Below are 26,705 nucleotides of genomic sequence, written 5' to 3'. Positions count from 1 at the left end.
ATAAAAGGGGGAAATATTTGAACAATATTATTGTAACATCTGTCGATTAACGTGTGTCCTGAGATCTCACCAATTTTAAAGGAATTTTTAAATTTTGGCGCAATATAGAAAATTATCTCCCCCTAATTGAATAATTTGATATATTACATCATTTCTATGATTATCATAATACATCTCAATTAAGTTATTCGTCACCGATTAACTTGAAAATTATGGACAATCCGTGTAAAGGTGCACGTGGAAAGGGTTTGACTTAAAGTGGGTGAAGTGATACATAAATATATGAAATTTCCATAATCGTTTTACCAAAACTTAGGTTATCGCACAAACTCAGACAAATTGTGTACAATGCATGAGCACAGGTAACCGGGACTATTTGTTTGTGAGCAACTATTATTTTGTAAACAGACGGAAAATTGTCGTTTGCAAGCACGATATATAACTTTGTGAGAGGGAAGATTACACAGTTCAGTTCAGTTCAGTTCGATTGACGGGATTAGTAATCCTTTCAGGATTCTAGTCTTCCCTCTCAACTTCTCTGGTTGCATAGTACAAGTCAATGACGTTTTTGAAAGCATTTACTGTTGGCGCTGTAACAACTTCATCTGGCAGACTGTTCCATTCATTTACTATCCTGCATGAGAAGTAGTACTTCCTGACATCCAGTTTTGCGTGAGTTTTCTGTATTTTGTGAGTATGACCTCTCATTGACCTACTGTGTGGTTTATGAAACTTCAGATTGCAGTGATCAATGTTGGACATTATTTTATACATCTGGATCATATCTCCACGTCGTCTTCTAAACTTAAAGATGCCAAGTCAGTGTAGTTTTTTCAGTCTCTCTTCATATGGTGACGTAAATCAGGTATTAGTCGTGTGGCTCTTCTCTGCACTTTTTCAACGATGTTTATGTCTTTCTGTAGCCATGGTGACCACACTTGTATGGCATATTCCAATGACGGTCGGACAAACTGCTTGTATAGTCTCATCATAATGTCTTTTGATTTGAATGAAAATGATCTCTTGATTAATCCCAGAGTCTTGTTTGCTTTTTTCACTGCTTCCGCACATTGACAGGCTGGTTTAAGTGATTCATGAATTGTAACTCCAATGTCTTTTTCTTTTGATACTGTTGCTAGTGAAACTGCATTCATATCGTAGTGAAAGTTCTGGTTTTTAGGACCAATATGCATAACTTTACACTTGTCAACGTTGAACTGCATCTGCCATGTAGCTGACCAATTCAGGAGCGTGTCCAAGTCTGCTTGTAATTCTTTGTTGTCCTGTTCTGTTTCAACACGTCTGTACACCTTGGTATCATCTGCAAACTTTTTTACTTTTGAGTGAATACCAGAATCGATGTCATTTATGTAAATTAAAAACAAAGTTGGTCCCAACACAGATCCCTGGGGGACGCCACTGGTTACTGGAGACCAATCTGAGCAAGCACCTCGAATAACAACACGTTGTTTACGACTGTTTAGCCAGCTTTCGATCCAGCTTGCCACTTTGCCGCCCACACCATGACTCCGTAATTTTCGACACAGACGTACGTGTGGTACTTTGTCAAATGCTTTCGCGAAATCAAGGTAAATAACATCTACAGGAACGCCCTCATCCATCGCTAGTGTTACATCTTCAAGGAATTCCAACAGATTAGTTAAACAGGATCTGTGCGCACGGAAGCCATGTTGTGTGTCCTTGATCAAACAATTCTCTTCAATATGATGGACTAGTGCATCTCTCAAACAGGTTTCCATAATTTTGCCAACCACTGATGTCAGACTGACTGGACGGTAGTTTGCAGCGTTTGCTTTACTTCCTTTTTTAAATATGGGAGTTATGTTTGCAGTCCTCCAGTCTTGAGGTACTTCTGATGACTGTAATGATTTGTTAAAAAGTACACTGTAAAGTTAAGTGTTCAAGGATAGAACACCAATTAAACGCCTTTTGTAACACTTTTTGAACGCCTCTAGACGTTCAGAAATTTAACACTACGTGTTCAACCAACGTTCAATTTTTAACATACGTGTGCAGATTTTGAACGCTACGTGTTCATCAGACATTATATTGAACACCATAGTGTTCCATATCTGAACACACGTTGCACGGGAAATGTGTTCAAAAAATTGAACGCTTTTACGCGTTCAAAGGGCTGTAACACTTTTTGAACGCATGGACGCCGTTCAACGATAAGTGTGTTAAAGGCTAGAACACATGATGCGCGCTTGTTGAACACCTTCAATTTTGGGCGTTCACGGGGTGTTCAAGCCTTGAAATAACATGACAGACCATTGATATCCAGTAAAATTATTTTATTCTAAAAATACACGAAAACATTTCTAGAGCAAAATACAATAATTTACTGTAAAACGGGCAAATAACATTGCAACTTTGTATGTAAAGTTTGTCACAGGAAAAAAACACAGTGTTGACACCTTCCTATCAAAAACATAAGCAATAAAAATCACCATATTGTGGATGACGTTTTATGTTCATACTTGTTTAAAATGTACGAAAATCATCTGAAAAAGCTCAAAATTTGGCATACTTATTGTGTTGAAAAGACGTATATGTATGAAATGTATACTCCATTTTTGTAAGATGGTTTCTTAAAGACATTTCCTCTTGTATAGACAATTGTAAATTTTGAAGAAAAAAGAAGTTAGTCAAGGCTTCTCCTGTTCACATGGTATATAGTTGTCAGCACTAAAGTAAACACAACATGTCAAGTTGTCAAAGTGTCACAGTAAGGCACAACATGCAGAAAGTGGGGAAAGTGGGTCCTTGGCAGGGTAAAACCTATTTCCTTGTCCAAAAAAGTCATTCATAAACAAAAAGGTTTGTTTGTTTGTAATATCTTTAAATAAACCCTGAAATAAATGGGTGACATTTCAAAATATACTTCTCAGAAATTTAAAACATATTCATAAAGACCTTTCAAATTCTGGTGTACCCTGCTATTAATTTTTATACAAATTTTTTCACCAAAAATGGTAAAATCACCCTTAAAATGAAAAAAATGTACATTTCATCATAACTTGAATATATCACATTCTGGTAATCCCTAATGTCTTAAAAATGTCTGAAATGTCTTTAATGTCCTAAAAATACAAAGTTGCAAATTTCTGCATAATTTGAACAATCTGAAAAAGACTATCAGTAGAGATCTATGTCCTAAATATCAAAGCTGTTCGATTAGCAGTTTTGAAATAGATTTTTTAAAGATTTTTGACCAAAAAATGACAAAAATTGCCATGAAATATAAAAATTTGAATATTTCATCACAACTAGCACAAATTTGACTAAGGTCACTGATTTTGAGGGGCATGTTTACCAAATATTGAAGACGGCAGTAAAAGAGAAGAAGATTTTTGCCAAAGAATAGCAAAATTTGCCTCAAAAATATAAATTTGCATATTTCATCATAATTTGAACATATCTGATTAGGGTAATCCCTTGGGACCTGTAATCCAAATATTAAAGGATTCGTACAGGCTGTTTTGAAGAAAAGCCTTTGGATGTACAAATTTGAGGACAATGCTACACATCCACATATTTAGCTGACAGCAAAGCTAAAAACCACTTGCTAAGTACAAGAGACGTGTTGAGAACAATACAAAATAATCTACGGTTTGGTAGCAGGCTATGATCAAATAAAAGTTACAAGGGCATAAGCTTTCAAAGACGTGAAGTCTCCTTCGTCAGATGCAAGGGGTGTGATGAAAAATTGAATCAGAAAGTGACAGAAAATTCAGAGTGAAAATTTCAGAAAAACCAGTAATTCAGAGTGGACATTTTTACTCTGAATGGTCTGTCGCTTTCAGCTTTAATTTAAATAAGGAAGACTACACGTCTGTGAAAGCTTATTCTCCGACAACATTAAGTTGATCATAGCATGCTACCAAAGCTTGGATTAATTCAGAACAAAAATACAGAAATTTATCAAAATTCAGTTACTGACCCTTGAAGTTTAAATCTACATTAGAGATGAACTGAGGTTCTCAAGCTTGTTTCCAGACAGCTACCTGTACACTCATCTTCTTCGTTATCTATACCACCAGCTTCTATAACAATTCTTCGATTTTCAGTTTGATCCAACTTTTCACATCCTGAAAAAAATGCAACAATAGGTAATATGGCGAGATGAAACTTTAAATGAAAGACAAGAGGCTGATTAGGTTAAGGAAAAGGGGAGACTTTCATATACAGTGCCTCTCTTCAATACTGTTACATAATATTTGCTGCTTCTTGTCATCAACTGATTATTAAATAAAAAAGCCAAACTCTCATATGCTGAAACAATACACTGTATTCTCTACGATGTTTAACGATGTTTTACATGCGATTGTGTTTACTAAAAGACATGTGTTAGCTGCTATTACGCAGCAGTACTATGCAAGGCGTATCGATCGCTCTCAGGTCAAGGGTTATAGCTACAGTTGTGTTTTGATGACCCTTGACCCGAGTGAGATCGATCGATAGGCTATGGCCAAAAGTACCACTGCGTAGTCACAGCTAGTTGTTGGTATAGCAGCCACGAAAGAAAAAAAGGTTTCTTCACGTAGTTAAGCTATTTCAAGGTACAATACAATTAATTTCAAAGGACGATAATATAGATGCTTCAAAAATCTAATACCTTTTACTATTTTGGAGAGGAAACTTACCCTTTCTGGTCTTGCTTCTGCACGATCACGACTTCAGGGTGCGCTTACAAGAAAAATGTCGCAACTTCCGTTTTAATGCATCATGGGATAGGAAAAGACACCAAACTTGAACACCAAGTGTTTAGAAGTAGAACGCCTCTTGCACGCCGATGTTAAAATTAAAACGTTCATGGTGGTTTTCTGATTTTCTTTTCTAATTTTTAAACTTTCAACCCGTAATAAACGTGTAAAATTATTTTGTATACTTCCTTTTTTAGAAAAAACATGCTTTCAGCAATTGTATGCCGGAAATATTTTTCACTGAGTGTGAAATTCGTTACACCAAAATCCGTGTACGTTTACCGACAGTGAAGCAATAGTAAATTTAATATAGCCATTGTAAAGAAAAAAACACAAAAGACTGTTAATTGTTTCACAGTATTGTAAAATTTCTGTGATGCTGAGTTTTTGAACACTTGAAGAAGATCGTTGCTAACACATAGTGTTCAGGTTTAGAACATCATTGTTAATATTATGAACACTGGTGTTAACAATATGAACACTAGGCGTTCAAATTTGAACACTGACATGTACATTTTGAACGCGTAAAGACGCGTCTAGCGTCCGCTATTTTTACAGTGTACTGTTAGTGGCTTACATAGAACTGCGGCACATTCCTTCAAAATTAGTGGGTACATTTTATCCGGACCAGCAGACTTTGTCGTAATCAAGTTACATAAATGACGATACACAGTTTCTTCTGTAATAGTTATATTCAGTAACTGTTCTTCATTTGGTCCTGTGAAAATAGTGTCAGGCTCAGGAATTCTGCTAGTATCTTCCTCCGTAAATACAGAAGTAAAAAAATCATTCAGAACAATAGCAATATCCAAGTCACTTTCACACGCTGTTCCATCTTCTTTCTTCAATTGACTTATAATCTCTTTTGCTTTTTGTTTTGACCTAATGTAGGCATAGAATGCTTTAGGGTTCTTTTTACAATTTTCAGCAAAGTTCCTCTCAAAGATTCTTTTGCTGCTTTAACTTCTTTGTACAGCTTCTCTGTAATCTCTTATAGTCTTCATAGACATTTTGATCCTGAGATTTAACATATTTCTTCCATCTCTTTTTCTTTCTATGAATAAGTTTCAAAAGATCATGTGTCATCCATGGTTGCCTTTTCTCCTTCTCATTTCTTTTGTTGGTACGTAAACCTCAACAGCACTTTTGGTCTTTTCTTTAATAAAGTTCCACATCTCTTCTGTCGTTTTCATGCTCTCAATTTCCTGCCAAGGTGCATTCGTCAGAACAGTACTCTTAATGCTATCAAGATCAGCTTCTCTCCAGTTCAACAATTTTTCTTTATTTAATGTCACTTATACAATGAGTTGCACAGACACTGTAATGAGAATGTGGTCACTGGCACCCAGATGGCCACCTGAAGCAATCTCTGTTATCATGTTCTCTTCACTCGACAATACTAAGTCCAGGCAATTTGCTCCTAGAGTAGGGAAACAAACATGCTGTGATAAAAATTATCCAGTGTTACGTCTAAGAACTTGCTTCCATTAGTATCCGACGTTAGATTTAGCCAATCAATACCTGGATAGTTGAAGTCTCCCATTATTATAACATGACAGTCGCCAACTTCCTCAATTGACATTTTCATGAAAACGGCTTGTTTTCCGTTGTTCTTTCCCACCATGATTGCAGCGATAAACCTTGACTGTTCCGTACACAAGTAAACAACACGCCACCCAATAGGCCCGGAGTGGTGGCGCCATTAGCCGACGAGAATTGAATCACATCTCATCATACATCAAACCTGATTACAAAATGGGAACTTGGTATCATTTCGCAGAACTTCAGACAATGCACAGTTTCAGGCGTCGTTTTGTGTGTTTTCAGGTAGAACACAGTCTCCAGCAATTGACCCGCTATCGAGAGGGTGGTATAGATATCGTGTATTATCAGTATTTTTATCCATTTCTGGTTTCCTTGTAAGTTTAAGTGAATTCTTCACTGAAAGATGAATCGGAAAGTGTAAGTGCAGTGGTGATTTTCAGTGTACCAACGAAAATTGCTCCAACTGTATGATTTTTCCTCGGCAATACAGAGATCGCAATTTGAAGGGGTTTGTGCAAAGTTTAGATTCATAATGATTGTAACATGTCATTTGAAGTATAGATCTTTCTTTTTTATTTGAAATTCGCCTTCTCTAGTCATGTGGACTATGGGCATGGTTTTCGGCAGGACGCGTACGCGGACCAACCAAGCTCGTGCAGCGTAGGACTAAACGATGAACTTTTACGTATGACGTGTGACATAAATCTTACATAAACCTAATTACACGGACATGCTAAATTTAAGTGTGTCGAGATTCTTGGCAAAGATATGTGACGAATTTGGTTTACCTAACATAATTTACTTCTCATGTCATATCCGTATACGTGTCCTTTGTGTCATGTCAGATATTCAGTATAAACTGTCCTATGGGGGGTCACATTAAAATAAAAGACATTGATGAGGATTGTGCAGAACATGCAAGACGGTATTTCTGAACACAGAAGTAATGAGAAAAGTTTACTACAAAATTACGCGAAGGAAAGCGTAATCTCTCCAGAATATAGAGATTGACAGCATTCTCGGTAACAAAATGAGTTGAAGACCAATATTTTTACCACAAATTATGGTGGAGGAAAGTATTCACTGCGAAATATAGCGAGAAGAATGTTACACAGAATAAGGTGAAAGAAAGTATTTTTCGCTACAGAATAACCTGTTGTCCTTCAAAATTACTCTGTAGTATTCTGACTGCATATAATATATCTTCTCCTGAACACAGTGAAATATCGCTATTCGACTTCTGTTCACAAAATATTCCTTTGCTGCATAAATTAAGTTTTCTTTTAGTTCTTCAAGGTCCTCCACATTCAATTTCCATTGTAGAATACGTAGAAGAATTTCTTTATCCTTTATTGCTTTGGATGAAGAGCAGTGCCATCCTTGGTAGGATGTCTTTTCATAGTATGCCAATGTTTGTCGCCATACGATCCAATATGGCCGCCAGGGAGGGGTAGAGTTACAACTTTTACGATTTTAACCCCGCCACGGCTCGATATTAGATTTGTCTAAAACAGTGGCGGGGTTAAAATCGTAAAAGTCAAAACCAGCCCGTAAAAGGCATGAATCCCGTCTGAAAACACCACAGCTATGGACCCACAGCTATCTCTACTCCAGAGTGGGGAAGACTGTATACACTACGATCCTTTAACGCCGTTTTTTTTTGGAAAATTTGCCACACTTTCTTCATCAGATTCGTCTTCAGTGGATAAATTGTCTGGAATAATCGATCGATTGTCTGTATTCCTATGTTCTCCCACTCAGAGTGCGAAACTCACGCAAAATCTCTACTGGCCAAACAGGCCAGCAATTTTAAAAAATCACTGGCCCTGAAGGAAATCAACTGGTCCGATCCTTATGTCAAATCCAAATATAGTGCAGATTCTTTACACGCGCTCAGTATAAGGGCTTAGAACATGCAATTGAAAAAGAAATAAAAAAGACCACTTCAAAATCATAACATCAAACCGTTTTTGGTGCCTGTTAATTCTTTTATTCTCTTTTTAATTCTTCAAATGACTATCAAAACCAAAAGTTGGAGCAAGTGATCTCAGTGTTGAAAAACATATGAAATAAGTGAAAAGTTAAGCACTTGATACGTTTTAATTCCTAAAATAGCCTTTCACAACAAATATTTTTAACATTGAGAAAACGAGCACAAGTGTGGGCTTGAAATGTGTCCCAACACGGAAATGCTAAGCACCCTGAACTCCGATCAGTAAGTTTTGGATCACACACAAATGGAGTCAATACAACAGTTGACTCTTTCTAACGATTCTGGCTTCTCCTCTTCACCGTCAAATTCAAGGAAGGGAATACAAAAATTAGGGCAACTGACATGGCTGATGAAGAGAAATTATACTTAAGTGTCGAAACCCACCGTTAAAATACGAATCACAAATGTAAGCGTAATCTTTACATTGACCAAGGCCAATGGCATCAAGGTCAAAATACAATGAAGACGGTACTTCGCACAATGTTTAAATATCAGACATTTACTTTCTTGTTTTGAAGTTTGACGTCCAACATATCGGGTCTAATATCGATACTAGACGATACAAGAATGACTTGCCTTCTGTCGTGGCACGCCGGGTTTGAGAAATTGCTCATATTTTACCTCAGGCTGATACATATTAGCGATTTTGGGATTCGATATTAAACAATACTAGGCAATTCTGGAATGATTTATCTTGCGTCTCGACACGCCAGATCTGTGAAATCACAGATATTTACTCGATATTTATCGGCGATTGGGACCCTAATATCGTCACTAGAATGACTCGCCTCGTGTCTCGGGCACGTCTGGTCTATGTAAAATTACCGATGTTTATCGGCGATTTTGGGACAAATGTGCGATATAAATGTCGGGGGGGCCACATCACAGATCTTGCCAAGCCAGACTTCATCATTTCGGCTCGAACTTCGATACTAGACGATACTATACTTGTCAAATTGCGGGCAAATAATCGATGTTTATCTGAAGATAAAGAACAATATTAGTGTTGCGGCCGCCGGAAAGGAAAGTCCGATATAAATCAGTTTGACCTGCCTGCCCTGCTGAAGTTTTGCGCGCTTCCCGTCAACGTCGCAAACAGGAACGTTGTGTAAAATTGTGACAGCCATAAGCCCAATCAGAGTGCGGCATCCACATTTAATTTTATCTGGTCAATTTATTCAGCTGTCAATCTTTGTATGCAATAATGTTCTCCTCATAATAATCTATTAGAACCCAATCATAGTTTTAATCCTTATGCCGGCTCACTTTATAAATTGCACCTGTTCCAACCCGATCCAAATCTTGACCTTGAAGGCGTTTGATATCATGTTTGAGACATCATCGTTCGTTCAGAGATACCACGTGCCCTAGCTGGGCAAAACATTTTGGAGATGAACACCTATTCCTTTATCACCCATTTCTTGAATTTCTCAGCAATCTCTACTTTGTTACTCCTGCTTATATTAATCGGGACAGGGTTCACAGTATCATACATCACTTACAACCCAATATTACCTGTTCCTTGTGTCTTATCAACATTGTGCCATTTGTTCTATTGGACGCTTGGTGTAATCATATGAATAACCAGGCAACTTGAGCTGTTGGAGAATAACCTATTAATACCATAACAACTTGATCAGTAGTTTAAAATGACATACAATAAAATATGCAAATTTTATGCTAATTTTCAAAACATACAATTTTTAGCTTCCTGAAATATTTACATTGATAGTTGCCAGTGGGTAAAATGATAGAAAAATTGACTGGTTGACAAAGAAAGTGACCTATTTGACAAACTACCGTACATTTCATTGACAGAGTAGCCCACATGAGATACTTGCATACCATACACACCAACCAATCACTTGATTACATATGAGCACACTCACTTAGAAATAGTTAGAGGCATTAGTTAAGTTTTATTGAATGAAAGATATATATTTTTATTGGACTAAAATGATACATCTAATTTTCACCAGACAAACATTCATTTTTTCAATTTTGCTAATAATCTGGTATAATCCCAGTAGATTCATAATCTGATCATTGTCCCCGTGTGAATATAAACTCAACCGTGTAATCAATATGTACATAAATATCAAGTGATGGAAAATATAATATATATGATATGAAATGTTTATTTTACAGATATCTTCTACTTTTTTATACATTTCTCATATGACTTTTTTAGTAACAAAGAGACAAACATGTCTCAGTGATTACAATGATGTAAAATACAGGTAATTTCAGTTTGAAGGAAAATTCACAAAAATAAAATCAATACATGACAAGATTAAACACTCTATGAAACATTTTACCATCAGTACCAAAGGAAATCAAGTTCCATAATTCAAGTATACCATTTCCCCTATGCATAGCTGAACAAACACTGTTACATAAAGTTTTGATCTCATGCAAGTTTTTGTAGAGAAATATTAGTTGGCAGGTGCCTTCATACAGATAAGGAAAGCAACTTTCCCTCACATTATGGCAATGTCCATTTGTCATAATCAAGCAAGCTGGATAAGGGAAAAAATCCATTTTGTCTTGAGGTCACAAACGCAATCATAGGTTTGCATTCAGCAAACACATTTAATGAAATAAACTGAAAAAACCTTCTAACCCGATAATTTTGCCAATGAACAACAATTTCTAAATAACTGATCATGTCAGGTACTTCCTCTTCAGGGTAAGCCAGCAAATTACATTTTCTTCTAATGTGTAAAGATAATATGACTGTGGTAAGTAGTGTGGTAAGTAGTATATATATTTGGCACTCTGGGAGAGGCAAGAGTCAAAGAAAAAATTACTTCTGTATTACCCCATACTGCCAAAATAGTGGTCCATAAGTGTGTGTTCCCATAGCAACAAAACTTAACATAATACATTCTACAGTATTTATAGCTGTGTGTAACAGGTATTTTGTATATTTCACCAATAAAGTACACCCGGCGATGGTATACCACGAGATTTTGACCAGTTCACGACATATATGCACGAGCGATAGCGAGTGTATATGAAGTGAATACCATCAATGGATGTGATTTATTGCTATTATATCATAACAGTATATTTAAATTCTGGCGTGAAACGTCAAAAACGTGTTTTTGCTCCAGCTGAGAGCTCACGCGTAAACCAGCCGTAGCATATCACGAATATACCACAGTTCTTTTCACATCTCGACCAATAAGATTGCTGTATTTGTGCCATCAATGTAATGGTATGATGTAACTAAGCAATAAAGCACACCCAGTGACGGTATACCACAAGATTTTGACAAGTTCACGACATATATGCACGAGTGATAGCTCGTGCATGTTTGAAGTGAACTGGTCAAAATCGAGTGGTATACCGTCGCCGGGTGTGATTTATTGTTATTATATCTTGCGGTATATTGAAATTCTGGCATGGAACGTCGGAGCAGGATTTTTGCTCTTGCCGAAAGCTCGTGCGTGTGCCAACCATGGTGTATCGCTAATGTACCACGGTTCTTTTCAAGTCTCGACCAATCAGATCGCTGCATTTGCGCAATCAATATACTGGTGTGATACAATTACAAATATAGCCAAACTACAGAAAATTTACCACGTAAAAGAAATAATCAGACTTAATATCCTAGGAGCTAGAAATGTTCCAAGCTCAAAGTATTAACCTTCAATCTCTAAAGATGTCATAAAATACCAGTTACTAACTCTCTCTCTAAGCATTTTTTTGTCTTCTATAATGGTTATCGTGATGTCATCAAACCTTTCACATATTGTCACTTATGCAAATGCCTTGCAATATTTAAATCCTGTGAATTGACATCTAATTTACCATCATCAAAAGGAGACAAAGATTTGGTATTATTGCATTGTCTGGATGTGTACAAGTTAAATTCTCCTTGCACACATAGTTGAATAAAACAGGTAGACAAATTTAAACCCTTAATGTGCCATTATGCAAACAGAAAGAATCGCATTAATAACTTCTGTATTTCACATGAAATATAATGTATGGGTAGATAAACACTTAACGTAAAAACAATATCATCAATTCTGACCCTGAATCGACGATAGGTTTCACATATCAATGAGAAGGATATCATAAAATGCAAACAAATAATACACTATAAAATGAATGCTCCATTTTAAACCTCTATCATGTGACCAGATTAACAATGTCACAAAATCTTTAACTGTCTACTAAAATTTAACAATTCTGTAAACATATATATTGAAAGACTAGAGGCAACTGAATGTATGATTTAGGCCTTCATATCAAATTTATGTGTCATACTGTGATGATGAAAATTACAAAAATGATCAATGATTTGGCTATTGTGAATACAGGCATGTACATCGGCCATATACCGGTATGCAACATATTGGCAAAACCACAAGAATACTGAATCACTCTGGTATAAGGTACTCTTCACAACAAACAAATATAAATGGATTAAAAACGAGACTGAAAGCAACATGTTAGATGACCAATATCTCTGTGTCTTACTAATGTAGTGTAAATTACAGACAGTGACCTGTTATCATCGTGAATATGGGACATATATATTGTACATATATCTGACATGTTAACAAAACACAAAGATACACAGTAACTTTTGATATAAGGTATTGTACTCTTCAAAGCTAAACAATTTATAAAGATCAAAACGGAAACTGAGAGGAAAATGTACAGTGGCCAGGTGTTCTTCCACAGGCCACTTGCCCTGCTTTAAATCTACATCAATGATTATTGGTTTTTATACTCTGAAAAGAATTACCCTAATCTCCTCATGATGTATAAATACTCTGTTCTCAAGAACATTTTCTATTCTCCCTTCCCTACTGGTACACTGTACCTTACATATTCCTACAGATACTACTAGTATATCTACATAATATAGACAAACACAGAAAGTATATAAAATACACTTAATATATGCACTCAGACTCCATTGCAGTGATGACAGATATGTCAGCACATAGTATGTAGCCATTAATCTTAGAAGACGTCATAAAAATACTAGTCACTAACTTTATCTGCATATGGATAACGATTTTGATTTTTACATTCCTGCATGTTCTAAAATTGCAATATTTACATTATATCTTGTAGGCAGAGGTCTGATTTTAAATAATGATGACGACTGGTTAGTCCTAGAGTTTTAAAAATAATGACTCTCGTTGAATGAATGTCAAGAAGTAAGTGTGCTTGTTAGGGTCCTACACTTAGACTCAGACTAAAGCATCTCCTTTCAGATTATTAGATCAGTGTTTTACTCATATTGCCAGACAGGACACAAGACTTAGTCATAGACTGCATCTTTCTACCAATGGTTTGGTTTGAAAGTTGACCTTAGAATGATATGAGAACGTAATCTCAACAGTGGCAAACAAAAGGCTGTGCCGATTTCCTAAGATGGGAAAAATGACTTGAAAGAGACCAACGCAAACCTGAAGACTGATAGAATGGACAGCATCAACATGTTCCCATGCCTGGCCAGCAGAAGGTAGAAAAAGGAGACTCTGGCTGGCAAAAGAGTTCAACTGTAAACCGAGTTAAAGGTCTGGTGAAATGGTCCCGTTCGTGTGACTGAATATCTTCCAGGGGGTCAATATTATTACACTCGCAACAGAATTGCAACCTAAAAGTACGCGCAAGTGTTAATTGTTTTTATATTTCTGTGCGCGGCTTTCATGGGGTCATTTTGCGACACTCAGGTCACGCCCACAGCGGGATCATGGTTGGCCATCTGTGACGTCACAGGTGTGTTCATTTACATCGAACGCCGCCTTATCTCTGCCCGGAATCTGCTAACAAAACAGTGTTCGCGCTGCCCATTCGCCACGTTCGCCAATGCGAATCGAAATCCGAAGTGGCGAAAAAAAATCGATCCTAATTCGCCACAGTGGCGAAACTGATTTTTGTTTAAAAAATATGGTAAAATAAAGAAAAACGTGGGTTTTTTAGTCTTTTGTTTGATCTGCGCTTCTCTCTCGGCGATTCACAAAAACTGTGTCTACCGTACTTACATATTATTGCGTTCTTTCCTTCGTACGTATTTGCAATCGAGCCAAGTCTCGCGAGAGATTTGACGTCATTCAGTCTAGTGTACAGCATGCATAAATGGCTCTCGCGAGAATTGAAACTTGGACACACGCAATCGAGCCCTCACGATAAATTTGACGTCATTTTGTCTAGTGTACAGCAGGCATAGGAACGCTCGCTCGCGAGAATTGAAACTTTTGCTATACATAGCAGGTACGCATTTTAATCGAGGCAACAAGGTTCGGTGTTGCAGTTGATTTACATTGCGGTCTAGATGTTCTGTGTTGTGCATTTTAATCACGGTCTTAAACATTCCATGTTGCGGTCGATTTGCATCGCGGTCCTCGTGGTCCGGTATTCCCCGTTGTTCTTCAATTTAATCGCCGTCCCAACGACGCGTTCCGTGTTGCTGTCGATTTGTATCATGGAGGACTCTACCTCCATGATTTGTATCGCGATCTCTACGTTCCGTGTTGTTGTTCGTTTTAATGGTAGTCTCAACGTTCAGTGTTGCTGTTCATGCAGCTGATTTGCATCGCGGTCCCAACCTTCCGTGTTGTAGTTGTAGTGCATTTTAATCACAGTCCCATTTACGTTTTAAGTTACTGTCGATTTGCATTGCTGTCCCGACGTTCCGTGTTGTAGACTAGTGCATTTTAATGGCAGTCACAACGTTCAGTGTTGGTGTTCATGCAGTTGATTTGCATTGCGGTCCCAACCTTCTGTGTAGCGAGTAGCGAGGCAGGCTCAGCCGAGGGACCGTGGCCGATCGTACGAACCAGAGAGACAAGCCCATTATGTTCAACACTCAACACTTGACGGGAACTTGAAAAAGTTTACAGTTGAGCCGTTCATGTTCTTGCCGCTGTCACAGCCACCAAAAGAACAACGTCTTCCCATAGTGAAGGAGGACACTGTCCTGATCATGTAAGCGGAAACCCTAGAAGTTACCCCCCGTGGGGAGCTTACGGAGGTGTGAAATACTTTACTTCCCGTTATGAGATACGGCGTCGGGCAAACTTCGGAAAGCCGAAAAAAAGCGACTGGAGAGGCTCGGGGGACACGCCCACATTGCATTTTTCTTTTGCCATATTTCATAATCACGCGCGCGCTAAACGAACAAAGAAATGAATGTAACTGTTTTATAGACCATCAACTGTATTTCTGTGATTTTGCAACATGGGCATTTCACCAGACCTTTAACCTATATGTAGCAAATATCAAATGAAGAGGTCACCACAGGAAAGCTGGTTCACCTGATAGTTGCTATAGGGAATATCATAGTTGAACAGATGTTATATTTGTCTATATTCTTAAATTTGACTAGTTGACTTTGTGCATTTTGTGTGTGACAAGCTAGGAGTAAAAGACTGCTTTAATATTTCATGTTTTCTGCTGATCTGCTGATGTTTCTGGATACCTGCCAAACGGGGTCCTGTTGAACTGTGTTGCTGTGGTGTGTTGAACTGTATTGACATATGTTTCTGTTTGGTGAAACAAATTACTTATTGAATTGAAATGGAGCACATATATATTTTAATATGAACGCAAGTGCTATTAATAGACACTTTCAGAGGCATACCCTTCTGACTCTATGGAGCTATCAGAAGAGTCATAGTCACGGGAGAAAGAATCACCCTGATGACTACCTGCTTCCTCCATTGAATCAGTTTGCATTGATATTGGCACTTGAGAGCTAAAGAAATCTGAATCACATGATACAATATCAACACTGCTTGCTGCATCAACTGACCTCAAATCAGAATGGCAAATCGAGCCACTTGACACCGAATGGCATGACTAGCTTCTCTCTGAGAAATACTTTTTAGTGTCAAAGAAGTCCCTAAATGAATCGATGACGCTGCAGGTTGTATGACAGATTTCTTGACAAAGTATTCTGGACCACTCTGAATTTCGTTGTAGCTTATATCAACACATGGGGCAACATTTAACAAGTTTATGGTTGACTGTAGAAGATTGGCACCAACGTCTGTGATGAAGTTGTGACTCAAGTCCAATTTCACAGCTGTCTCATCCAAACTGCTACGACCTTGTTTGATGGCATCAGCCATACACTTAATAACCTTACATAATACCTCTGCACACCATCTCCGATTATGTTATGACTTAGATCAAAGTGCTCAAGCTGTGTTAATTTTATGACCTCCCTACAGACATTACTTGCACCAGCATTCCGTATCTTATTATGACTCAAACCTAAGCGTCTCAGCCACTTAATTTTCTCAATGCCTTACTCACGATATCTGCACCAACATCGCAAATGTTGTTATGACTCAAATCTAGACGCCTAAGCTGAATCATACACCCCAAGCCGACCACAACAGCCTCTGTGCCGACAACTTCAAGACTGTTGTAACTCAAGTCAAGGCGCTTAAGCAGAGTCAGTTTTTTATTCCTACATTAACTTCTTTGCACCAACTTCTTTTATTTTATTATGACTCAGATCAAGGAGTCTAAGCTCAGAGTTTGTTTGTATCTTTTTACCTATAATCTCAGCACCAACATCTGTAATGTTGTTGTGACTCAGAGTAAGGCGTCTCAAGTGGACAAGTTTTGCAGTTCCATTGACTAGACTTTCTGTACCATCATCCCCAATGTTGTTATTGCTGAGAGAGAGAGATGTAAGCCCGGGTAACCACTCCATCACTTTAGTCAAATTCTCTGCACCAACATCCCCAATGTTATTGTAGCTAAGATCAAAATGGCATAGACAGTAACCATTCTCAATCCCCTTAACTACACTCACTGCTCTACAATCTTGTATATTATTATGACTAAGATCCAGGTAACAAAGACGGGGAAGTTTCATTAGTATTTCAGTTACAATCTGTGCAGCATCATCTCCAATGTTGTTATGACTGAGAACAAGATCTGTAAGCTCAGGTAAACACCCCAGCACGTCATATAAACATTTTGCTACGACATCACCAATGTTCCCATGGCTGAGATCAAGATGCCCCACAGCACGGAGGGCACTTAAGCCCTGACAAAAGCATTCAAACTCTGCCTTTCCCCATTGTTTGCTAACTTTTATTCTTTCACATGCTCTTTTTAATTCATTGAGGAAAGTCAACTTCTCAAGGGACAGTTTATCCATTTCGGATTGACATTTAAAGGGTATAGTTTGAGTGTGTCTTTGATGTATGGTAACACATTCCCCAATCCAATTAAGTTTGGAGTGACGTCAAATTTTAAATGTTTTTTCCTATCAATATTCTTATGCATATCTCTCATTCCCCTCACACTGATATTTGTTTTACTGAAATCTGCCTTTGTAAAATTTTCCAGTGAAGCCAATTCCATGGCCATATGGACAACAATGTCGTCTCCAATATCATTTGAACTTAGATTTACAGATTCCAAAGCAGGCAAGTATGCAATGTCTCAGCAAGTATCCTGGCAGTATCTTTGGTGATTCCACACCTGCTGAAATCTAGATTTATCAGATGTGTGAACAACGCTAGTTTTAAGCACAGTAAATTTACAATTTCATATGGTAGAGTTGAAACACTGAGTAGTGTTACATGTTCTGTCTGAGTTTGTAACATCTGATATCATCAAAACTTGTAATTTCTGACACTAATGGTTCAACATCTCGAATCTGTTCAGACAATACCTCACAATCAATAGGCCTGTCAATACTGTCACCAATTTCATTATTTCGAACATTAATTCTAAGCTTATCACTCAAAGGTAATAGTGCCATAATTCCTGCGCAACCTAAGTTGTTGTTTGTAACATCTAATTGCTCTAGATAAGGGAAATATCGGATTGATTCTATATTTACCTTTGCAAAAGAAGAATCTAAACTATTCTGAGGCAATTCCAAGTTCTGCATTGGTAGGGTTACACCTTTATGAATGACGGCTTGTAAAACATAGGTAAGAAAGGTTTTGTTGAAACCACTTAAATGCAGAGATTTTAAAAGTGGACAAAATGCCAATGCTTTGACCAGCTCTTGTGCTGCTTGAATAGGTTCTTTATAGGAAGTGTCATCAGTCCCTTTGATTGTGATAGAGTGTAAGGTATCAGAAGTCTGACTGCAATGTGAAGCTGATGAATATTTCTGGGCCACAAAAAACTGGTTAAATGCAATACATCTAGCAACTATGGTTAACTCAACCATATTTCTAATGATGCACTCAATACTTGATTTTTCTTTTCCTCTGTAAAATTTAGGATATTTAATAAAGCCAGCTGATAGGCTTGGTGTTTCACTTTGATTTACTATGATAATATTCTTGATAATTGAAGTCTCTTTTAATATCAAAGACATGGCCTCAAAATAATAGTGAGAAATGCAATCTAAATTGACAGGAAGTAAATTTAAGGTCTGTTGTAAAGAGGTCAGTGGAAATAGATCTTTAATGAGAACAGTAAACTTTCTGGGATGTTGAGATTCAAGAAAACAATACCCAAGAAGAGAAAGCAAGTCACTGTGCACTGAATATGTCTTCCCTACAGTGTATATCAGTAAAATGAAGAAGGATGTAGCCTTCTCCTGCAGAATACCAGCAATGAAGTACAGAACAATCGGTGTGGATTTAATACATTTAGCGAAAATGTCTTTCCAAAGTACGACATCTTGGTTCTGGCTAAGGTAAACTGCCAAAGCATAAAAGTAGATGTGTTGACACCAAATGTGCACTGAATGGGGAGGCCTTCTGAAGAAATGAGATATATGAATCAGCTGCTTATCATCTAACAAGTCAAGTAAACAACTACCCATATAGGAATTGCTGGACTGAAGGCAGGAAGGAAGTGTCTGTGGATATTTCTGAAATGCATGTTTTCCGATTTCGTATAGCATTTTCTGCATGTCCTCCCAAACAATTTCCTTCCCATCTTTATGATCGTAACAGTACTGTTGTACATGGTAATTAATTGCATATTCAGTTGCCTCTGTCAAAGTCGATGGTAAATTGTACATACTTTCATACCAGTAGGATACAAATGAAGGAAAGAAAAACTCATCATCTCTCAACTCACTCAAAATTGGATCAAATCTTGACTGTTGTATCAAGTACTCAGCCTGGTTTTCATGGACATGATTCAGTACATATCTCTCCCACTCATTAAAAGCAACGGTTCTGACCCAGGTCTTCTTTGAGAAAGTGTACACTGCAGAAATATCTATAGATAAAGAAAAACAGAGAAGGGAGACATGTAAATGTGCAAAATGATGTGGAAAGAGAACGACATTCAAGTAATTTTAGTTGTTAACTAAAGGTCCATGGAGTGTCGACATCAATTCAAAAGCATTAAGATATTTCCATGCATTTAAAGTGCTGCAGTTTAACTGAAATGATTGCACATTGTAAATAATTAAGCACATTCAAGTTCAATTAGTTATGTATGATAATTTCAGGACTCCACTCTGAGTGCTATACAATTATCGTAACATTTAGAGTACTGAACTTTTCACGTTTGCTTCATTGGTTTTCATGTAGCAAGTTTCACACATTTTAATCCATCAGGTACATGTACCGGTATGGTCAAATGTATATGGACAGCCAGGCAGAATGGCACACACAGATTGACTGAATGGCTATATTAAGCCCCATGCTTTGAGTTAAAGCATGGTTTAAATCAAATTAATCGCAACTATTTACCATACACTGTACACTTCAACAGTTCTGTGAAAATTAGCGTACAATTGATACTTACCATGAAGAATTTCTTTGACAATCTCAAACTCCTTCTCGTCTATCTTCAGTCTGATTCTGACAGTACACCCAGCTTTCTCTGCTAGTGATCTCATCTCTGGTGTTATTAGAATCCTACTGATAACTTCTTCAACATCAGCTGCCTTGTATTTCTGCCAGAAATAGACAATGTCTTCTTCTGAAAGAAAACTTAGTATTAACTGCAAGGAGCCTTTATCAATTTTATCTAATCTTGCCCTAAACATTTCATAGGCTTCGTCTAACTCTTTCACTTTCTCTGGGTTATTTCTAGCGATTATATCCTCTTTCTGAAGCTCATAAAGTTCTTCAGCTTTAGCCCGTAACATTTCCTTATTTTTATTTTTAAACTGTTGCTGATCTTTCTCCCTTTGAAGTTCAAGTTGTTGTCTTTGTTCTTCAATTGGATTAGCAGTCTCCTTCTTCATTTTCTTCTCTTCAAATTCAAGATCTGCTCCACACTTCATAGCTGTGAAAAAAATATCACATCCATGTGAAAAGATCACACACTGACAATTACAGATATCGTACATGTATCTAATTGATATGGATCATAGAATGAACAAATAAACCAGATTCTACACTTTGCTTCAATTCAAACAAGATGACATTATTTTGTTAAAAGAGAGACAGAGGGTCACCCTGTAATGTTATAGAACCATCTCAGTAATTAGGCAAGTACTTGCATGTGATGTTTTCTGAGAATGCAAATCTGATTATATTGGCCATGTTGTTTGGATTGCATTATGTAGCACAAGTTGGCATGCATACACACAGTACATCATAGTGGAGTTTCCTTTTATAAAGCTTTACTGCAATGCATTATTACATGTCAGAGTATTGCTTCAAAAGAAGGAAAAATATTCAGAACAATTATCAAGTTCCAGCACTTGACATGCAAATGCAAATGCAAAGTATACCGGTAGTACAATGACCCTGCATGGTGCAAAAAGCTTGAAAAGAATTGAAAGATTTGCTAGGGCTCTTGGCGTGAAAAAAATCATGACAAATTTGCTAGCTAGCAGCCATATTGAAATGTATAATTACACACATATATAGGCATATATATTTTATAGTACCTGACATTGACCTTATACAAATTTTGAAAGAATGCTGTTCAGGCATTTCAGTGTAATATTCTGGAGGTGAAATCATCCTGACGTATTGGTCACCTTGTGGCCGTACTGGATGGTATCAAATGCAAAGTAAGATGTATAGGTTTCTTGCAGTACATTACTTTTACTAGACTGAAATGAAATAAGTCCAGGCTTGTCTGAATAATCACGTGGAATAGGTAGGCCAATGATGCATGGAAGCAAGTCCTCAGTCTTCTCCGATTCCCCATTAGACTTTATTGGTAGGAACTTGTTAGCCACAAATCAGCCAGTATAGCAAAGGACCTTACATCATTGTGAAAATTTAACCACATTCCAGAAAAAATTCAGAAATCTGATAGGTCTTTATATAAACAAGTGATGCAAACAATAGGACTATCCATAGACAACTAAAATATATCCTTGAGAACTGAGATTATGCAAATTGACCTGAATATTGGAAATGCCTACACATGACATTCATAAAATGATAGATACATCTGTCATATTTAAGTTTGTTATGCTGAAATTGCCTTATATTTAGAGGTCATTACCCATTATTATATATCTACTATTGAGAACAATAGAATTTTGCATGGGCTGAAAAAGCCGTAAGGAACTCCCGCTCCGTAACTTTTAGTTTCCAGGTGTCCCATCCCCTGTGTCCGCACATTCACAGTTGAATGGTTTCAAGGAAGTCATCGGATGAGTGCCAGAACATGTCTCACGCAAGCTCTGTATGTATGTGTGTAGTACACACACTTTTCAGAACATGCAGAAGCATATCCAAGATAGCATTCTACACTTGTGCTATCAATCAGAAGAGACATTGCCAATATGCATGAAAATGGTCACTACTCTCAGACTGACAATTTGATGCCCCAGTCACAAGATGTATATTAATAATGTTTTTATGAAAATAACGAAAAGGATGCACTTGGACATTGGCACTGTGCATCGTGCTTCACATCAGGCGATACGCTGCGCCAATGTCCTGTGCATCCTGTGTGGTATTTTCATAATAACCTCATAATATTGCATGTTCCTGTCTCGTATCAGCATGAGTGTCATTTGTATATGCTGCGTTAGACACGAGATGAAGTTGAGTTTCTGATGCAGCACAAATGACACAAATGCTAAAACAATGCAATGAATTTGCCATTTGAAAATATCCAAATTATCAATTACCAATGCTAAGAATTTTACAATGCTAGGAAAACATTAAATTTTAGGCTTTGCATTTATTTCGCCTTGCACCGTACATAAATATAAATACTGAAATATGCAGCCTTTATTCATCAACTAAACAACCTGGTTTTCAAAGAACTCAAACATCAGAAGTTACACCCTAAGTCCATTTGTCAATTTATTAATGTCCTTAAGTAAGCTCACATCAAAATGTATAATAAATTGCTTACTTGGCATTAACGGTCTTTTCCTCCTTACTTCTGATTCTCTCTGGACTTGGCTTGTCGATGCCTCCTGTACAAAACCCACTGACTCTGGACTCACTGTGTTGACAATAAGTAATACTGTATCAGTAACATTATATCACACAAAAATAAGTCGAATACTATAATAGCATTCTCTCATCGCTCAGTTGCACAAAGTGCAAACACAAACCGGGAAGTCATCTTAAAATATTTCTGTTATTGATAATTATGAGGCAAATCAAACACAAACATATCAATGAAAAAATATGAGAAAAATAACTTTTGGATACTACAACCTTGTTTATTTATTAAGCATGAACATGTCCATACGTTTATTGGTTGCAATGATCTCTAAACTAGTACAGAACTCACAATATCGAAAAAAGCTAGTTAATATTAAATGATGTTGCATCACTAGATCTTCCAGTAAACCTACGTTACTTCAGGAAAAAGAGCTTGCTCACGTTATAATATACCTGTAAATTTTATCTGCTGATTGTGGTCAGGTCAGTTGCAAGCCACTTTTATTTGAAATGAATGTTTTCTTCAAAGCTGCATATGTACTCATATATAGTATTATTCTACATACTGGTGAGTGAAAATTAAAATTGTAGTGATCATTCATAAAAACAGAATGTTTCAAGTCACTTTGCATCATTTCAAAGTCATAAAACAATGTCAAATGCAAAGGTAAGGCCTGTAAGGTCTATAGTGTTCTGAATACTATTCCTACCTGGTTCAGATGAGGGTGGTTGTTGAGAAAATGTGTCTTCAGTACAACTGATACTATCATCAGTGGAATGTCTGTGTGAAGGTGACACAGCTGCAGGATCTGTAAGAAACAAAATAACGTCAATGGTGCTTGTGTTGGTTTTAGTGCATATGGTATCTTATATCTTCTTTCAGGTAAACAGAATTAACACCAGTACAGTCATTAACCGAATCGATGAGGTCACAATTAAACTATTTATATTGTCATACTTCGTATAATTTTGAATAAAATGAATATGAACACATCAAGAAACATTTAACAACATCACTATTTCTGTTTTTTGAGATACTACCTACACTGCAACTGCCATACTTGATGGCAACTGAACTGTTTATATATACCATCTGATACTGCTTATTATATCATACCAGTATATCCCTTTGACTGCCAGACAATAACTGTATAACTTCCCCATCAGCCAAGTCAGTAAAAAGCGGTATTGAGCCAAATCATGATGTATTTTCACCCACTTGGCTTGGTATGTTATAGCATCTTTTGTCCAAAAAAAATCAACTTTACAGTATTATGTTTTCAACAGCCTTCAAATGTACAGTATTATGTTAAAATACATCATATGGAATACGTTGTGTTTCATTAATTTTAACCATCTTGACCTGGTGGTGAAATATGGACTTGGCAGGAAAAGGGATATACTGTAATCTGAATGGTCAAGGCATGAAATTAACCATTTACAATATAGCGCGGTTGGAACAGGCACAAGCTCTCAGCTAGAGAAGAATGACCATGTTGACATTTCAGACATGAATTTGATTCGATATTATGATAATAGCAACAAACCATCTAAGCAATGGGTGTACCAATAGACTTTGACCAGTTCACTCCATATATACACCAGCATCACTTGTCAACAAACCGGTATGTCATGAACTTGTCAAATCGAGTGGTTTACTGTCACTATTTGTGGTTTATTGCTTAAATATTGATAAAAGTGTAGGATATCTTTGATAGGAGTAAAACCTGAATAAATACAAATCATCGTTGATGACACAGTCCCCACTTGTTAATGGGTACTTTGATTACAGGTCCTCGGAGAGGATAGAGTCCTCTTCATTAGGTCTGTGATAAAAATACTTTTGAATAAATTCGCTTGATACATGTCTGAGCTGTAGTTCAGGACATGAAAGAATCGTAATAAAATGGCCACATGGCGGCCTTATTGGATCGTATCACAGAACAAATCTATGTGCATATGTATGACAGACATCCAGCTCTATGGGTTTGCTCAGAATTAGATATATGCATAATTAATGAGGTACAGTGTGAAGCATCATAAGGTCTCCCATCATACCATATATGAAGGGTGTACCACTTGTGGTTCCTGAGTTATGGACAAATATGTATATTTGAGGTCAAAGGTCATCGAGGTCATGTGGACATTTTGTCAAAAAAATTGTAGTGCTAAGTTATCCTATATACCAAAAATCAGACCTCTAGCTCTATTTGCTTGCTCAAAATTAGATATGCACATAACTAATGAGGTACAATATGTGGCGTCATAAGGTGTCCCGTCATACCATATATGAAGGGTGTAGCACTTGTGGTTACTGAGTTATGGACAAATATGTATATTTGAGGTCAAAGGTAACCGAGGTCACATGACATTTTGTCAAAAAAATTGTATTGCTAAGTTATCCCTATATACCAAAAATCAGACCTCTATTTCTATTGGCTCGCTCAAAATTAGACATGTGCATAATTGATGAGGTACAATATGTGGCGTCATAAGGTGTCCCGTCATACCATATATGAAGGGTGTACCACTTGTGGTTCCTGAGTTATGGACAAATATGTATATTGGTCAAAGGTCACCGAGGTCACGTGACATTTTGTCAAAAAAATTTTATTGCTAAGTTATCCATGTATACAAAAAATCAGACCTCTAGCTCTATTGGCTCACTCAAAATTAGATATGCACATAATTAATGAGGTACAATATGTGGTGTCATAGGGTGTCCCATCATACCATATATGAAAGGTTTAGGACTTGTGGTTACTGAGTTATGGACAAATATGTATATTCGAGGTCAAAGGTCACCAAGGTCACGTGACATTTTGTCAAAGTGTCTGAGATATCTGCGTGAACGGATGGACTCATGGATGGACTCACGGACGGACATGACCCAATCTAAATGCCCCCTTGACTTTATCTTTGGGGACTAAAAACTGTGTAACTGCATCCTTTTTGCAATATGAATACGATGAGAAACTAAATTTTTAATTTTCTTGGCCTTATACATGGGAGTCTATGGACTGCCTTATACATGGGAGTCTATGGACTGCCTTATACATGGGAGTCTATGGACTGCCTTATACATGGGAGTCTATGGACTGCCTTATACATGGGAGTCTATGGACTGCCTTATACATGGGAGTCTATGGACTTCCTTATACATGGGAGTATATGGACTGCCTTATACATGGGAGTCTATGGACTGCCTTATACATGGGAGTCTATGGACTGCCTTATACATGGAAGTCTATGGACTGCCTTATACATGGGAGTCTATGGAGGTGAAAACTAAAAAGTCCTCTAACACGGCCAAATTGATCGCATTGTGAAACAAATCGATGTGCATCTGTATGAGGTAGGGTACTATCCTTGTACCAAGTTTGAACAAAATCGCTCCAGGCGTCTCTGAGATATCTGCGTGAACGGACAGACGCACGGACGGACGCACACACGCACGCACGCACGGACATGACCAAACCTATAAGTCCCCCCGGACGGTGTCCGTGGGGACTAACTAGTATGACAATTACAAGGAACCTTTTTGACAAATTGCAAAGCAGCATGGCAAGTGGACTTTGAAAATAAGTTGTTGCCAAAGAATTGATTAAAATGCTCATCATTTACCGGTATATATATATATATATATATATATATATATATATATATATATATATATATATATATATATATATATATATATATATAATAAGTTGTTGCCAAATTGATTAAAATGCACATATTTTATATATATATTATATATATATATATATATATATTTATATAGATAGATAGATAATAGATAGATAGACAGACAGACAGACAGACAGACAAACAGACAGACAGACAGACTCTGGCTGGGTAATAATATGTAAAATTTTTATATTGAATTCTTTAATACTATATAACAATACATCAATTCTGTTTTGAAATAAAGTTCTTATTTTTTGAGTAAGAATCATTTCAATTTTGCTTTTCTTTATGTTAGTTAGTTGAATGTTGGTATTGATATAGCAGGGACCACCTCCTGATGGGTATGGTATTGCCACTAACATTCACACCAGGCTATGTGTATTTGCATTGAACTGTTGTATATGTTATGCAAATATGCACAGCCTGGCATGAATATGACAGAATGGACAGTTGCAATACCCATCA

At 37.0% G+C, this 26,705-nt stretch overlaps 2 protein-coding genes across 2 annotated transcripts in view; both read right to left on the bottom strand.

The window, feature by feature from the left end:
- Nucleotides 1-26,705, bottom strand: part of LOC139123566 (uncharacterized) — a 101,603-nt gene that overhangs the window by 48,842 nt on the left and 26,056 nt on the right. The window lies entirely within an intron of this gene.
- The window catches only part of LOC139123811 (uncharacterized), a 133,457-nt gene that overhangs the window by 85,563 nt on the left and 21,189 nt on the right, over nucleotides 1-26,705 (bottom strand). The window contains exons 6-8 of the mRNA XM_070689963.1: nucleotides 23,261-23,359; nucleotides 22,513-22,605; nucleotides 19,984-20,469 (exon numbers count right to left, since the gene is read on the bottom strand). Coding sequence (XP_070546064.1) covers nucleotides 19,984-20,469; nucleotides 22,513-22,605; nucleotides 23,261-23,359 — 678 coding nt within the window. The remainder of the gene's footprint in view (nucleotides 1-19,983; nucleotides 20,470-22,512; nucleotides 22,606-23,260; nucleotides 23,360-26,705) is intronic.

Source organism: Ptychodera flava (assembly GCF_041260155.1).
Source record: "Ptychodera flava strain L36383 chromosome 23 unlocalized genomic scaffold, AS_Pfla_20210202 Scaffold_23__1_contigs__length_28996876_pilon, whole genome shotgun sequence".
Taxonomy (NCBI): Eukaryota; Metazoa; Hemichordata; class Enteropneusta; family Ptychoderidae; genus Ptychodera; species Ptychodera flava.
Note: the sequence above shows the minus strand (reverse complement) of the source record. Positions and strands in the feature narration are given on the sequence as shown.